At 30.4% G+C, this 13,673-nt stretch overlaps 1 protein-coding gene across 1 annotated transcript; it reads left to right on the forward strand.

The window, feature by feature from the left end:
• Positions 1–5,246: 5,246 nt before the first annotated feature.
• LOC145966912 (uncharacterized) lies at positions 5,247–8,737 on the forward strand. The gene is made up of 5 exons (XM_083091340.1): positions 5,247–5,390; positions 5,698–5,986; positions 6,100–6,277; positions 6,342–6,737; positions 8,509–8,737. The coding sequence occupies exons 2-5, from the start codon at positions 5,743–5,745 to the stop codon at positions 8,576–8,578; spliced, it is 888 nt and encodes a 295-aa protein (XP_082947466.1). The 5' UTR covers positions 5,247–5,390; positions 5,698–5,742; the 3' UTR covers positions 8,579–8,737.
• Positions 8,738–13,673: the final 4,936 nt, after the last annotated feature.

Consider the following 13,673-nt stretch of genomic DNA (forward strand, 5'->3'; position numbering starts at 1 on the left):
GCTATTAAGTAAAATCATTAAAATTCTTCTATTGATATTAGGGTTGATAGGGCTCTTAAGATCATTAGAATTCTGTAATAGTAGGATTGTTAGAGCTATTAAAATTATTAGAATCCTTTAATAGTAGGATTGTTAGGGCTATTAAGTAAGATTCATTCTTTCTTTTAATATTCCAATAATCCTAGGGATAAATTAAAATTATTTTAATTAAGTTGAATTTATTTTTAAAAACGTTGTAAAAATAAATATAACATGTTTTAAAAATAAAAATGTTTTAAAAGTGAAATTTAAATTATCAAACTTATCTTCAGAAATATTAATGAAATTGCATAATTATTAACGTTTAAGAAATCTTAACATGTTATATTTTATTTTAAAACTTAAAAATATATGTGTATTAAATCAAATATAATATTAAATCCAAATGTTAATGCTATCAATATCAAATTATTATATCGATGTTATTAAATATTTGAATAAATGGAATATTATTATTTGATATTGATAGCATCATAAATTTGTAAATTGTAAATTGTAAATTATAAATAGTTATAATTGTATTTTAATTATAATCTAACAGTGATATTTTAATTGTAAAATACAATACAATTATGACTATAATTATATTATATGAAATTGTATTTACGATTGTAAATTCTTATGTAAATTACACGAAAAATTATCGAAAGTATACGTATAATGATTACATAATAGTAATTCATTAAATTAAAGTATTTGTTTCTGTAGTATATATTTTTGGAATATTCATAAAAGAGTAACTGTTTGTACTTTCATGTTAAAGAGTCATTAATAAATTCGGAAAATTTTTATATAAAATGTAAAAATTCGATGCTAAATTAATGATTAAATATAAGCATTATAAAATTTGACGGACGTTACAGAATCGCGAGACAATTATTATAAATTTAATGATATGCTTTTCGTTAGCTTTATTTATTTATGAATTCCATATCGCGCGGAACTGAATATTTTTAAAATAAATTATTAAATTATGATTGCGAAAATACCGTGTTTTTTCCGCGTTCTCTTCGCGTCCTCATACAAGATTATCATTTTAACAAAAGAATTTGATCGCTGTCCCTCTCGTTAGATAATATTCCTAAATATTGCTAATTAAATATAAGGAAATGTCGAATAAGAGAGTGAAGATTCGATGTGATATGTCAACGATTAAATATTAGCTTCACAAAATTTAACGATCACCTTCGATATTATAGAATCGCGAGTTAATTATTATGCATTGAATAATTTGTTTTTTCAGTTATATTTGTATTTACGAATTTTTTTTTTCGTATCGGAAAATATTCATAAATAAATTAATAAATTACCGTTGCGAAAACACCGTGTTTTTCTCGCGTTCTTTTTCGCGTTCTTATTGTTAGACGAGATTGTCGTTTTAATAAAAGAGTTATCATTGTTCCTTCCGTTAAATAAACGTTAATGAAAGTTGCGTGGCTCGTACCGCCTAGGAGTCGAAACGATTTTCATCATGGAGAATTATTTCTCATCGGTTCTTGTGAGATCCATTCGCGACGTCTAGTTCGGTGCCCTGTTGAAAATTTGGAATTTTTATTGTAAGATTGAACTAATCCCAGGTTTTCCTGGCAATTTCCGAAAGCAATGATGGTAGTAATTCAACGACGATACGCTTCTTTAACGTCGAATTAATTTAAATAATATATATTTAGATGAGCGAAATGTATCTTTTCTTTTCTTCGTTAAAAATGTTCTATCATTATTAGGATTGGTATTATTATTGTCTATATATATAATGCCAGAAAGATTTAATAGTAGATTAAATATAGATGTTAATCGTTCTCCATTTTTAAGATCGCTCCTCTTTTTATCGGATTACCGGTATGTCACTCGCGTATCTGCATTTGAATATTCTGAATATTATCGATTTATTTATTCGTCGCGTTTTATCGCGAATTTTAAATCGCGATTTATCTTATAAAAATTCGCAAGTAAATCGGTCGGTGAATTGCATATTCACAAACATTACAGACCTCAAATGTTTGTCGAAATATTTTCGATTTTCTATATTTACGTGATAATAATTATATCGCGCACGTGTCTATTGAGAGCTTCGATCGACATTATAAAAATTATACGTATCGCGATCAAATATTTCGCATGTTATCGACTTATTTATTCGTCGCGTTTTCTCGTGAATTCGAGTCGCGATTTATCTTATAAAGATTCGCAATTGACTCGGACAGTGAGTACTGTATTCGTAAATATTACAGTCATCAAATTGTCTGTCAAAATATCTTCGCATTTATGTGATAATTATATCTCGCGCGATTATATTGTCTATTGAGGCGCTTCGATTATTATATTATAAACGGTATACATATCACAATCGGATATTCCAAATATTATCGATTTATTTATTCGTCGCGTTTTCTCGAGAATTTTAAATTGCGATTTATCTTATAATTTAATCGTTGACTTATACATTGAAGCTTTGTTTATCTTTCCACGTCTTTAAATATTGTTTTTAATAGTTCGTGTGCTGGTATTGCAAATATTTTCTTCTATAATTTAAAAGACGATCGATAACTTTATTAATGACTGTTTTAAACGTGATTCTTTACATTATTTAAATCTTATTAAACTCTACAATTACATCAATTATTAGAGGGTCTTTGAAAATCATTCGTTCCGTTATTTTCTATTAAACATGGCCACAACGCGATTTTTAATTATATTTTAAAGCTTATAGAGCTCATTTTATCTTATTCAGTTAATCATGCGCGAAATAGGATATGTATTTTATTCTCAATCGTGAAATTCGTATAAAGTCGTGTATTAATCGCAAATAAATCGGACAGTAAATTTTATGTTCATAAACAATACGGATCAGAAATGTTAGCCAAAATATCTTCGTCTGTCGTCATTTGTGTGATAATAATTATATCGCATGCGTGTCTATTGATAGTTTCGATTATCATATTATAAAAATTATGCGTATCTCGCAATCGCGCGAATATTCCGATTATTGTTGATTTATTTATTCGTCGCGTTTTCTCGCGAATTTTAAATCGCGATTTATTTAGTAATTTAATTGTTGATTTCGAAGTTTATTCTATCTTTTCATTTTGAACATTTCCTTTGATAAAATCTATGCAAAATGCTGGTAGTGCAAATATTTTCTTTTACAATCGAAGAAACGATCAATAATTTTATTAATGACTCTTTTGATCACGATTATTTACGTTATATAAAACTTATTAAATTCTATTATTGCATATCTATTATTAATAATAAATGTCGCGTAATTAATCTTCGCTGATCAGTCTCGTCTGGACTATGTAAAAATTTTTAGTAAATTTTTAGTAAAATTATACGTATATTTTGGACATTTTCGTGTAATAAATTATTCCATGTAATAAATTATTTTGTATTAAATTTCGAATTATATTTTATATTAAATTTGTATTATATTTTGTCATATATTTTGTAATATGTATTTAGCATAAAAATATTAAAAAATAATGTTAGCTATATTAAAATGGAACATATGAATTCTTTATATTTTATATAAAGGAAGAGACTTATGCGGCATTATGCGGCGTCTACAATGAGATTTTAAGGAGACTTAAGGCGTAATATTTAAGAAATTGACCAATCACAGTCGAGTATTCTTTTAATACTTGACTGTGATTGGTCAATTTCTTATATATTACGCCTTAAGTCTCCTTAAAATCTCATTGTAGACGCCGCATTATGTTTTTTTACGTTTTAATATGACTGCTCAATCATAATTGGTCGATTTCCTTATTGCTTACGTCTTAAGGCCATGGTACACAAAAAACGTAATGCGTCATCTACAATGAGATTTTAAGGAGACTTAAGGCGTAAGACTTAAGAAATTAACCAATCACAGTCAAGTATTAAGAGAATATTCGACTGTGATTGGTCAATTTCTTAAGTCTTACGCCTTAAAATCTCATTGTAGACGACGCATAAAGCCGGTTATACAATAGCTGTCGTAAGTCGGGTGTCGTAAGAGTTAACCAATCACAGTTGATTTTAGAGAAGAATAATCGAATACGATTGGTCAACTCTTACGACACCCGACTTACGACAGCTATTGTATAACCGGCTTAAGAAATTGACCAATAAAGGGTCATCTACAATGGCCGTAGCATAAGGTTGTAAGGCCGTAGTCGTAAGAAATTGACCAATCACAGTTGATTATTCTCCTGAACTTCAACTGGGATTGGTCAATTTCTTACGACTACGGCCTTACAACCTTATGCTACGGCCATTGTAGACGACCCTTTAAGCAGCGTCTACAATGAGATTTTAAGGAGACTTAAGGCGTAAGACTTAAGAAATTGACCAATCACAGTCGAGTATTCTCTTAATTCTTGACTGTGATTGGTCAATTTTTTAAGTCTTACGCCTTAAGTCTCCTTAAAATCTCATTGTAGACGACGCTTTATTGGTCAATTTCTTATGCGTCGTCTACAATGAGATTTTAAGGCGTAAGACTTAAAATCTCATTGTAGACGACGCTTAAGCCGGTTATGCGTCGTCTACAATGAGATTTTAAGGAGACTTAAGGCGTAAGATTTAAGAAATTGACCAATCACAGTCGAGTATTCTCTTAATACTTGACTGTGATTGGTCAATTTCTTAAGTCTTACGCCTTAAGTCTCCTTAAAATCTCATTGTAGACGACGCTTTATACAATAGCTGTCGTAAGTCGGGTGTCGTAAGAGTTGACCAATCGTATTCGATTATTCTTCTCTAAAATCAACTGTGATTGGTTAACTCTTACAACACCCGACTTACGACAGCTATTGTATAGCCGGTTTTAATGGCCATCACACATGAAATTTCATAAGCACGTAAGTCATAAGCGTAAGGAAATCGACCAATCACGGTCGAGTTTTCACCCCTTGGAGGGGCTAATACTTGACCGTGATTGGTCGATTTCCTTACGTTTACGTCTTACGTGCTTATGGAATTTCATGTGTGATGGCCATAAAGCGGCGTCTACAATGAGATTTTAAGGAGACTTAAGGCGTAAGACTTAAAAAATTGACCAATCACAGTCGAGTATTCTCTTAATACTTGACTGTGATTGGTCAATTTCTTAAGTCTTACGCCTTAAGTCTCCTTAAAATCTCATTGTAGACGCCGCTTAAGTCTCTTTAAAATCTCAATGTAAACGCCGCTTTACTGCTTACGTATTTTTGTGTGCCAGGGCCCTGCTGCTAATGGCAGAGAACTAGACGTGATCGCTTATGTCTGTCGTAGTCGTGGATGTAAAGTAAGGCAAAGAAAAACGTATATGCGAGTCTGTGCGAGTCATACAAGGCCATTGTGTGATTGCGGAAAGTGCGTCGAACGGGGTAAGTAATATTAATATATAAATACATTGAAATTTATATTAACATATTTCTGAATATTTTATAAGTAAATATACTAAAATTAAATAAAAACTTTATTTAAAATGATTTGTCTTCATTTTGTTTATCGAAAAAATAATTGTCAAAATAAATAAAGGTTATTTTAGGTTAGCCAATATTTTTCTTTGCTATTTCAAAATACATTGGTGAAGAAAATTTTCTTAACAAATTTTCTTAATTAATTTTTTTAACAAATTTTCTTTCTATTTTTTTAAATTTGTATCTAATTCTTAATTTGTTTCTTTAACAGAAAATTTATCTTTTTTACAACCGCTACTAAGAGTAATATAAAAAAATGTCCGATCATTTAAATTACTGCAATACTATTGCTAATTTGTCAGATAAAATCAGTACAGACTGCGATAATGGTTGTGAATCTGCATCTATTGATATTGAAGAAAAGAGTGGCGATGAGCTTCTCATTGAATTATATAGAGAACGTCCATTTTTATATGATAAGAATAATACCAGTTTTAAGGATTGTTTGATGAAACAAAATGCTTGGGTTGAAATATCCAAAATAATGACTCAAATTAATGGTGAGAAATAAATTTCATTTATATATGATAAATCATATAATTAATAAAATAATAATGCTAATACATACACAAATATATATATTAATTTTTTTAATTTGATACTTTCTGTTTAGGTGACATATACACTCCTTCATATTGTCAAAAAAGATGCATCTCATTAAGGGATCAATACAGCAGAGAGAAAAGAAAAGCTGAAACTGAATTGAAAAATGGAAGTGCTGCTGCTAAAGCTACTCGATTTCCTTTTTTTTCGCAATTAGCATTCTTAGATCATGTCATTAAAAGACGAAGGTAAAATAATTTATTAGATTAATTCTTTAAATATATTTACACATAACATATGTTTTATTTCCAGACGCTACACTAATTGTGCAAAATTTCATTCAAGTATTATAGTTGATGAAGATAGTACCTATGAATCACAAAGTGCTACCAATGAATCAAGCAATGAAGAAAATGAAAATGTATATAAGCAGCATGTTCATAATATTAAAAATTTTAAGAAAGAAAATGAACTATCAAAGATGAAAAAACAAAAAGTGAATGAAACAAGGGAATTAGAAACAAGGGAATTAGAACAAACATTAGTGCAAATGAATCATAGAATTTCAAATTATATGGAAACAAAGGTTTCAACAGCCGATGATGCTTTCATGGAATTTATAAAAGTGCAATTTAAGAATATTCCAGAACAGGAAAAAAATATAAGAAGAAAAATTATTATGGATGTTCTGACTCTACCATTAGAAAAGTAATGCTTCTTTTGTTTAAAGAAATTTTATTTTATAGTACAATATAAACATAGATTCTTTTCTTTTTTTCTGTGATGTTTGATCTCAGAGATTAAATTAGATAAAATTTAATCTACCAAAATAATTTCTAATTTGTAAAAGATCATATAAAAATATTTTATATGTTATTTTTGTATTATTATATTATAATATACAGGGTGTATCTGAAATGATGCACTAAACTTTAGGCGTATTCTAGAGGTCAAAATAAGACTTTTTTCTGAGCATGGATCCGCAAATGAACCCCCCTCCGAGCTAAAATTCGAAAATGTGTGAAATTGACCAAACACCCGTAACGCAAATTTACTTATCTCAAGAGAGGGTGATAGGTAACGTCAAAACCTTTTTTTTCTTTTTCTGAAATACGACCAATTTTTAATTTTTTCCCCAAACTTTAGGGGCCTCCAGCTCGGAGTGGGGTTTATTTGCGGACCCATGTTCATAGGGAAAAAAAGTCTTATTTTGACTTCTAGAATACGCTCCTAAAGTTTAGTGCATCATTTCAGATACACCCTGTATATACAGGGTGAGTCAAAAGTATGTGTTAAAAATTCATGAGCGTGTTTCTGGATAGAAAAGAAGAACAAATGTTACATGAACATATGGTCGCAAATTCTTCGTTATCGAAATAATAGACATAAATTAGCAATATCAAATAATGATTTATTTGAACGTTTATAGTTTTGTTATTTTTTACAAGAGATGCTCTATGTGTCCTCCATCATTTTCAATACATGCCTGAGTACGACGTCTACATGACTGGTGCACTCGTTCGAAAACATCAGGATTTCCACGGATTGGACGTGATGGCCCGAGTCATGGCCACCGAAATCACCGGACCTGATTCCACTAGATTTTTATCTGTGGGATTATTTGAAGAATGTCATCTATCAAACACCAATTAACAATCAAGATAACCTAGGGACACGTGTCCATAATGCTTGAGAGATAGTCTGTAGAAATCCTGGTGTTTTCGAATGAGTGCGCTAGTCATGTAGACGTCGTGCTCAATCATGTATTAAAAATGATGGAGGACACATAGAGCATCTCTTGTAAACAAAACTGTAAACGTTCAAATAAATCATTATTTGATACTGCTAATTTATGTCCATTATTTCGATAACGAAGCATTTGCGACCATATGTTCATATGAACATTTGTTCTTCTTTTTGGTAAATGTTTACTTTAGGTTACACAGCTCGAAAAATTTTTATTTTCACATATGTTGTAGAAGATACATTCCTAAGTAATACACCGTTTGAATTTTGCGGCGGTCTCTCTTGGTTCCTGAGATATGCGATTTTGAAATTTTATACTTACTTGTATCATCTTTTCGTTACATTCTAAATATGTTTATATTTTTCTGTTTACATTTACCGAGGTCATCTTTCTGAATAACTTTTTAAAAGATTTTAGCCGTTTGTTATTTATTAAATAGTTATTAACAAAAAAAGTTGAAAGTGAAAAATTTTTCGAGCTGTGTAACCTAAAGTAAACATTTTCCTTCTTTTTTATTCAGAAATACGCTCACAAATTTTTAACACATACTTTTGACTCACCCTGTATATATATAATTTAAATAGTTTGATAAGAAGAAGTTTTGTAATATTATTTGTGTATATTTTTTGCATTTGATGTTATAAATAACGTTTAATATAATAGAATATTTGTAATGCATCTATAGTTCATATAATAAATTTATATTAATTTTACAATAATTTTATTTCACAGACTCCATCAAAAAGATTGCAAATGCAATACTCTTTTCAAGAAATTGCTAACAAACATGTTTTCACATTAAATAATCAATCTATGTAAATAATTATTATAATATATAAAAAAGAAGTATATTCATATTGACCATGTTCAAATTATACGTTTTGTATGTGTGTGAGAGAAACTCAATATATACTATAGTTTTAACAAATGTAAATTGTAAATAAAAAGAATCTATATATTTCGTTTTTTTGATCTTACTCTTTTATATTATACATAAACTTTTATTTTAAATAGATAATTTCTTAATCATGTTATACAATCTAAAATTACATATTAAAATATATTACATATGTATCTACTAATATAATATTATGAGCAGTAGTACATATATAATACATATGGCAGTATAGTATTAGTATTATTGGCAGTAACATATACAGAGTGTCCGATTCCTGAGTGACCAAACGAAAAGTAGTGATAGATTGGATCAAATTGAGAAGAAAAGTTCTCTACTATTTTGCAAAATTCGCAATAATTATTAAGAAATAAGCAAAAATGTTTCGGCGCATGAGAAGCGGTAGATCGCTCGCAGTGTTCGATTAATGAGTGATCAAACGAAAAGTGGTGGTAGATTGGGTCAAACTAGAAAGACAAGTCCTCTACCATTTTGCAAAATTCGCAATAATGATTAAGTTATAGGCAAAAATGTCTCAGCGCATGAGAAGCGATCTGTCTACCGCTTCTTATACTCTGAGACATTTTTGCCTATAACTTAATAATTATTGCGAATTTTGCAATATGGTAGAGGAATTTTCTTTTCAGTTTGACCCAATCTATCACCACTTTTCGTTTGATCACTTAATAATCACACACTACAAGCGGTTTACCGCTTCTCATGTACCGAGACATTTTTGCTTATTTTTTAATAATTATTGCGAATTTTGCAAAATGGTAGAGGACTTTTCTTCTCAGTTTGACCCAATCTACTACTACTTTTCGTTTGGTCACTCAGGAATCGGACACCCTGTATGTATAGTATTATTGACATATACAGGGTGGCCCACGTAAAGTGTTACAAATTTATATCTCGGAAACGAAGCAATTTAGAGAAAAATGTTTCGGACAAAAGTTGTATGGTTTCAAGGGGGACGTAAGATGGTGCCATCGAAGAGTCACCTGAAGATCACGTGAAGGTCACCTCCAACTTTTTAAATGGGATACCCTATATGCTTTTGCATATTCTTGTAGCTTATCTCGAGAGCTTTCCAAAACACTATAATTAAGTTAGTTTTCATTAAGTACTTTCCGAGTTATAAGGCTTGAAATCATTTCTTAATTTTACATAAACCGTAAAATATTTTGTAAAACATTCATTTTTCGATTATCTTACCTTAATACTTTTATGTACAAAATAATAAGAGGAATCAATTGGTGTAAAGAAAACATAATTGTTTCGAAAGAAAAAATGTAATTTGCAATTAACAATTACTTTTTTTTTCCGAAACAATTATGTGTTTTCTTTACATCAATTGATTCCTTTCATTAGTCAGACTAAGAGAGATATAAAAATTATATATGTATATTATATTAAAATATAAATTTTAGAATATAAATTTATATATTTTAAAATATAAATTGGAAGCAAAGAAATATTAATTGAGAAAATAGAAAAAAGGGACTTCACACAGTGATTTGAACATCTCGATCAAATAGAATACTTGAGGAAAAATAACTATAGAAGGATAAACATCACAAGAGAAGGAAAAAGCGCAACAAGTCCCAATGGTCTTGGCAATGCGATATAACAATCCAAAGATTTGAAAAAAGGATGTGATTTGGATAAAAATGCATAGTAATTAAGAACAAAAAAACAGCTTGCATATATAAAATCCGACAATAAAATAATAATATTTTATAATTATGTTACATTTTATAATTTATAGTATTATATATTGTATCATACATATAAAGCATTAAACATTAAAATATTTTGCTGTTATGAAAACTAGAATAAAATAATATAAAAAAATAATATAAAATAATATAAAATAATATAAAAAAATGTTTACTATATAGAATCGAACATTCGAAAGTATATCTTACATAAAGAAAAAAATATTTGAATATTTTGCAAAGTCCGTATTTTTGGAGCATCTATATGCATATAGTAAGTTGTACAATTAATATAGACCATTTTTAAAAGACGCGAACACATGAAAACCATTTACGCAACATATATAATTTTTTTAAAAATAAACTTTAGGCTTTACGAAAATATATGAAATTTCTACTATGAGTCGGCAAGAAAAAGAGAGAGAAAGAAAGAAAGAGAGAGAGAGAGAGACCACAGAATTTATTTATATTAGAAATTTATGTAATATACACATAATCGCTACAGAATTACAGGATATCTCACTAGGACGGGACAACCAGAAATTGTGTACATTATATGTTATCCATTGAAAACATTCGTGGACATTGGCTTCGTAGTTCAAGTCCACGTTTTTATCTCTACAGAGGGCATATCGCTTTCATTGATCAAGCAAGCTCTCAGGCTTTTCTCTGTACATATATACGAGTGGGTGAATTTTATTAGGAATGACAAATATGAATCGTTTGACCAATCAAGAGAGAGAAACATCTGCCTCTTTAGGCCGGATCTATAATAGGTATAGTAAAGCGTCGTCTACAATGGGAGTAATATCGGTGGAGTAAGGCGTAAGATTAGGAGTAAGCGAATGGTTTTTTTCCATTTCGCCTTACTACACTGATAAAACTGTCTTACTTCCTACTCTGACATTTTATTATATACATTTCGTAGGAAGTACTCTGACATTTTATTATATACATTTCGTAGGAAGTAAGACAGTTTTATCGGTGTAGGAAGGCGAAGTGGAAAAAAACCATTCGCTTACTCCTAATCTTACGCCTTAAGCCTACGGCACACGGTACAATTTTTCGTACTGGATTTGATAAGATTTAGTAAAATATTAAAAATGCTGCATTCTGATTGGTGCATTTTTAGTATTTTACTAAATCTTATCAAATCCAGTACGAAAAATCGTACCGTGTGCCGTCGGCTTTACTCCACCGATATTGCTCCTATTGTAGACGACGCTTAAGATATTATGCCGTAAGTTATTGACCAATCACAGTTGAACGTAAGAAGAATAAATGAATATGATTGATTAATTTTCTTACGGCTTAAAGCTTACTACATTTATTGTAGATCTGGCCTTAATCCTGATTAGTCAATCAAACGTTCTAAAGCGTCGTCTACAATGAGATTTTAAGGAGACTTAAGGCGTAAGACTTAAGAAATTGACCAATCACAGTCAAGTATTAAGAAAATACTCGACTGTGATTGGTCAATTTCTTAAATCTTACGCCTTAAGTCTCCTTAAAATCTCATTGTAGACGACGCTTAAGGCCCGGTTGCACCAACATTATTTTAGCTTTAAGCGAAACTTAAATATATGTCTATCTTTATTTATTTAGAAAAAAAGATAAAGATAGACATATATTTAAGTCTCGCTTAAAGCTAAAATAACGTTGATACAACCGGGCCTAAGATATTTAGAAAATCGATCAAGGAAATAGCGCTATATACGAAAACCGGAAATAATCTTTCAGAAATAGTGCGTTCGCGCGAAACGTCACGTAATTGCACGCGTCGATAAGATTATAAATTGCAATATGGAATTGAATTTGCCGTAGATAGGTAAGGTTAATTTCTCTGTTTGATTTTTCGATATCGTGCACGCGGTTAAAATATCAGCTGAATTAAAATTTAAGAGGAAAAAGCTAATTTCCGTGAAACGAAAATAACTTCGAAATAAGCTTTGAAATCAAAGATTAATTTGGAAGAATAAATCTTTTAAATCTGCAGTCTATATGATTGTAAACATCAATTATTAAAAGGTGTCTTCTTGACAAATAAATAGATTCAATAATAAATTTAACAGTAAATCTTTAATAGATCTTTAATAGATAAATATCGCAAATCGTTAATTTCTCTTAATAATAGATTTAATAATAGGTTTTTTTTCAATTTCTGACTTTCTATTGTTATAATTAAAATAAATAAATAGAAAAAAAAAATAGAAAAAGTAAAATATATAAAAGAAATGCAAAAATTTTTAAAATTATTTGATTCTGAAAATTAAAAATATACTTTATAATAAACGAGTTGTAGAAAGAGAGAGAGAAAGAGAGAAAGATTCTTTTTATTCCATATTTTTTTAATCTACGATAAAATGTCTAAGAATCGGTTCTTTACCGATGTCGGTTAAAATTAGCTACGCTTAACTAACAATAAGATCTGTTCGATAATTATATATAAAGAGCTCTCGTGGTCATTACGGCGATCTAGTAAAAGGCGGACAATCAGCTGAATTACAATTCAGAGTTAAACGACATTAATGAAATCCGCACTTACAATAGTATTACAACATCGTCTACCTCGCTCCATGTATATTACATAACATTTGTCTACTTTGCAATTATCTTCGATAAACTAAATTCTGCAATGCTCGAATTTCGCAAACTCGCGAGTTGCGATGTAAAAACATTGGCGGGCATTCCTGTAGGAGAGTCAGAAGACAGGAGGAAAGAAGAGAGAGAGAGAGAGAGAGAGAGAAAATGAAATACAGTTCGAAAATGGTATTTGATCGAAATCTCGTGGAAACACCACGGCAAGTGGAACGAACGACAGCAACGGGAAGGAAGCGGCAGGCGCGCGGGAAGCAGGAAGGAGCGGGTGAAATTAATTGACCCTTTGCTTCGCTTGTTTACAAAATATCCGGTCCCTAAGAGGGCTCGCGCGAACCGCCACGCCGTGTCGAGGCGGATGACTTGGGATGCGCGCGCATCGACGATACCGCGGTTCCCAGTAACGTACGAAGGGAACAGCGGTGCACGAAGTGCACGTCAAGTGTCCGTACGTACAATTACTAAGTACCACAGCAATTCGAAATTTAAATTAATCTCGAGCCAAAGTTTCTCATATTTCTCACTGAAAATTATCCGAGAGTCCCGCTCTCTCTTTTCCTCAAAGCAACTCTTCCACGTTAAACATTTCTTACGTAGCGTAAGGATCGATCTATTCGGATAAATTTGCATATATGCGTAATGCGTCCAGATAACCGAGCGTGATTAATCATATTGATTAATCATGT

Source organism: Camponotus vicinus, unplaced genomic scaffold, assembly GCF_025532165.1.
Source record: "Camponotus vicinus isolate PSW18456_S1 unplaced genomic scaffold, iyCamVici1.0 SCAF_2, whole genome shotgun sequence".
In the NCBI taxonomy this organism is placed as follows: Eukaryota; Metazoa; Arthropoda; class Insecta; order Hymenoptera; family Formicidae; genus Camponotus; species Camponotus vicinus.